Source organism: Elephantulus edwardii, unplaced genomic scaffold (assembly GCF_000299155.1).
Source record: "Elephantulus edwardii isolate Elephantulus edwardi_28Jun2011 unplaced genomic scaffold, EleEdw1.0 scaffold00005, whole genome shotgun sequence".
NCBI classification, from domain to species: Eukaryota; Metazoa; Chordata; class Mammalia; order Macroscelidea; family Macroscelididae; genus Elephantulus; species Elephantulus edwardii.
Window position 1 is genome coordinate 24,173,832 of NW_006399755.1, and position 3,842 is coordinate 24,177,673.

Consider the following 3,842-nt stretch of genomic DNA (forward strand, 5'->3'; position numbering starts at 1 on the left):
ATCAGTTTGTATTTTATTGAACTAACAGACCCAGGACCATTGCAGTGAGCAGATTGTTATGTCCTCTGGTTCAGCTGACACAGTCCTGATCTTTCCAGAAACCCTTAATACGATGTCTCTCCCTGTTGTATAAATTGGAGGTTTTGGGAATTTTAAACTTTAAATATAATGATTTGGTTCCTTTTTAATTTTTATTTTGGTCAATGCAATGGCTTAGACAAGTGAACTTTGATCTTTGTTTTAAAGATTATGAAACTAATTGTGTGCATATATCTACACGGCATTTTAGGACCCATACCTCTCACCACACTACAGGAGATGTTCCCATGTAGTCCATAGATAACTGCAGGTTGATTTTCCTTGAGTGCTTTATACTGTTAACTACATCTCCATGGAGGGCTGAGAAGAATGACCTGTGTTTCTGTAGAAAACTGTTGCTTTGCTGTTTTGATTGTGCACAGATGTGCAGGAAGGGCTGCATCTGGGCCAGATACGCACAGGAGTCTTGCAAGTTAAGTACCGCTTTGATTTCTTGTTTACGCTGGAAATTTTTTTTCTCCCCATGGAATGTAAGTAAAAGGTAGTGTTTATCACCAATAAATGGTAATACTAAATTTTTTTTTGTTAATTTATTCTTAAATGCCACTACTGCTAGATTGCTCCCTCCTACCCCACTTCCCCTTTTTTTATTTTTAAGAAAATAAATTTGTAATGCCTGTGATTCCATCTGGGCAAAAATATGAAGATATGAAATAACAATATATCAAACTATTGATAAATAAACAGCTGCTAATGAAAAAAAAAGTAGAAAGAAAAAAATTGCCATCTATGGGTCCTATACTCAGCAAAGCTCTCTATCAGATATGAAGGGAAAATCAGATCCTTTGCAGAAAATAAGGAATTTGTGAAAACAAGACCACAACTATAAGAAATGCTAAGTAAAGTCCTTCACATGGAGATGCCAAAGGAAAGTGGATAGACCACAGTAACCAAAAACAACAAAAAAGGAAGCATAGAAAAAATAGCAAATTAAAACTTGCCTGATAGTAATCACACTTAATTGGAATGGGCTAAATGAGCCAATCAGGAGAAAAAGAGTAGCAGAATGAACTAAAAAAACAAGGCTGATCGTTATGCTGCCTACAAGAGACACATCTAAAAATGGGAAAGACAGACTGAAAATCAAATCTGGAAAAATATATCAAGAAAATGGCAACCAGTAAAATCAGGAGTTCAGATACTAATCTCTGATAAAATAGACTTCAGAATTAAAACCACTGTAAAAGATAAGGAAGGGCATTACATACTGATTAAAGGCACAATATATCAAGAAGACATAACCTTATGCACCAAATGACAGACCTGCAAAATACATAAAACAACTGTTAACAGAATTTAAAAAAATAGACAGCATCACAATAGTGGTAGGAGACTTCAACACGCCATTATCACCAAAGGATTGGTAACTTAAAAGAAACTTAACAAAGATGCAGAAGAGCTAAACTGTATAATGAGCCAACATGACCTGGAGGATATATTCAGGGTAATGCACTCAACTAAAACTCAGTTCACTTTCTTCTCCAGTGCCCATGGTATATTCTCCAGAATCCATCACATATTAGAACACATAGCAAACCTAAACAAATTTAAGAACATTGAAATAATACAAAGTATCTTCTCAGATCACAATGCCATAAAACTAGAAATTCAGCACAGGAGAGTAACATTTACAAAACCACCCAGGTGAAAAGGAGTAATTCTCTACACCATTAAGTCACAAAAGAAAGTTTATAGAGTCATAAAGGGCCTCCACAAGAAAAAGACTGATAATATAATTATAAAATGCACAAAAAGACATGGAAAGAATTTTCATGGGGGCCAGCAGACACAAAGAAATATTCAAAATCATTAGCAATAACAGAGATACAAGTAAAACCACAATGAGATACTATCTCACTTCAGTAGAAGTGGTAAAGTTTAACAGGACAATGTACAACCAAACTGGAAGGCAGTTTGGTGTTTCTGCAGAAAGTTGAACATAGAAATTCCATATAACCCAACTATTTTATTGCTTGGAATATATCCTGAGAATGAGAACTGAGGTATAAACAAGAGACTTGTTCACCAGTGTTTATAGCAGCAATAGTCAACATTACCACTGGCCTGATTGGCAGCATCATGATAGATGGTGACGAGATTGAGATTGTTAACAGCTTTTGTTTGCTTGGCTCTATAATCAATACACTTGGTACCAGCAGCCAGGAAATTAAAAGAAGAATTGCTATTGGGAATGTCAGCTGTCAGAGACCTCTCCAAAGTACTAAAGAGCAATGCTCTCAGTCTGGAAACTAAAGTGCACCTGATACAGGCTATGGTCTTTGCAATTACTTGTTACACATCAGAAAGCTGCACAATGACTAGGGATGATAGGAGAATGAAGCCGTTCAGCTGTGGTGCTGGAGAAGAGTATTGAATATTACATGGACTGATAAGAGAACAAACAAGTTCGTTCTGGAGAGGGTGAAGCATGGCTGCTCCTTGAAGGTAAGAATTCTGAAGCTTAATCTGACATATTTTGGACACGATGCAAGGCAGGATCAGTCTTTGGAGAAGGATGTATTGCTTAGGAAGGTGAAGAGACAGCACAAGAGAGGAAGAACCTCGAGATGGAATGATTCGATAACTCAGGTAATGGGGGTAGGTGTATCAGAGACAATAAGATTGACACAAGATAGAGTGTGATTTAGGCCTGTTGCACATAGGGTTGCTATGAGTCACAGGCATATTGCAGCACATAACAACAACAACAACAACAGGTAAAATTTTAGGTTCAGCCTAAAAATACACACAAATAAAAATATGAGGCTAGACACATAAATAGATGCAAACTTGAGGACAGGTATTCTGATTTATTTACAAAATTTGAATACTTTGATTTGTTACAAAATATCATTTCTACTTCCTTCTCTCCACCCACTCATTAAATTGTGCAACCATATGATTAACACCCTATCCCTCCTCATCTTCTATTGTTATGTGTTCGCAGAGTAGAGAGAAGACAAGCGAGAAGAAATGTGGGTTTTCAGAGGGTCATCATTCTCTCAGGCAAATGACACTGAGAGATGGTGAAGCCCTTGCTCTTATTAGTAGAAAATCAAACCTTACAGTAAAACATGATCTTATAGGGTAAATGTTTAAACATATGGAACAAAGCATAGGTAGGCAGGAGCAGTTTTAAAGAAAATATCCTGGTATTCATGAACAAGGTACTGTACTCTCAACAACCTTAGCAAGAACTTTAGAAAATAGTCTTTGTTTAACAGAGAACTTCCTGATCCCTTTCATAGTGGTACATGCCATGCTCCAGGAAGTCTGAGACTGCTTTCAGTCCCATCCATTCTTGGTGTATTTGCCTGCTTTCAGGCATTGTAGCCAAGTCCTTTCACATGTATTCCATGGCCACTAGTACACCTAGTGAACCAAAATTACCCTGCAATCCTTACCACTCTGTTTTCACCATTCTCCCTCCCCCGCCTTGGATCCTCACAGCCCTTCTACAATAATGTGTGTTTTTTGTTTGTTTGTTTGTTTGTTTGTTTGTTTGTTTTTACTTTGAGACATGATGGAAAAAATCTTAGAGGAACACATGGAAAAATAAGACATGATTACATTGATAGAGACAATCTAGCCAGAAAGCTTTGTCAATTCCGAGTGTGATATGCTAAAGGGCTGAAAGGAATTAGTACTCTTTTCCTACTTCCTCACCCTCTCCTTCAACAGAATCCACACCCACCTCCTCATAATCCTTCTCAAGGGCAGCCATGTCCTCACGGGCCTCAGAA

At 37.3% G+C, this 3,842-nt stretch overlaps 1 protein-coding gene across 1 annotated transcript in view; it reads right to left on the bottom strand.

The window, feature by feature from the left end:
* Positions 1–301: 301 nt before the first annotated feature.
* LOC102850764 (leptin receptor-like) overlaps positions 302–3,842 on the bottom strand; it is a 67,819-nt gene continuing 64,278 nt past the window's right edge. Inside the window, exon 15 of the mRNA XM_006879837.1 lies at positions 302–609. Coding sequence (XP_006879899.1) covers positions 302–609 — 308 coding nt within the window. The remainder of the gene's footprint in view (positions 610–3,842) is intronic.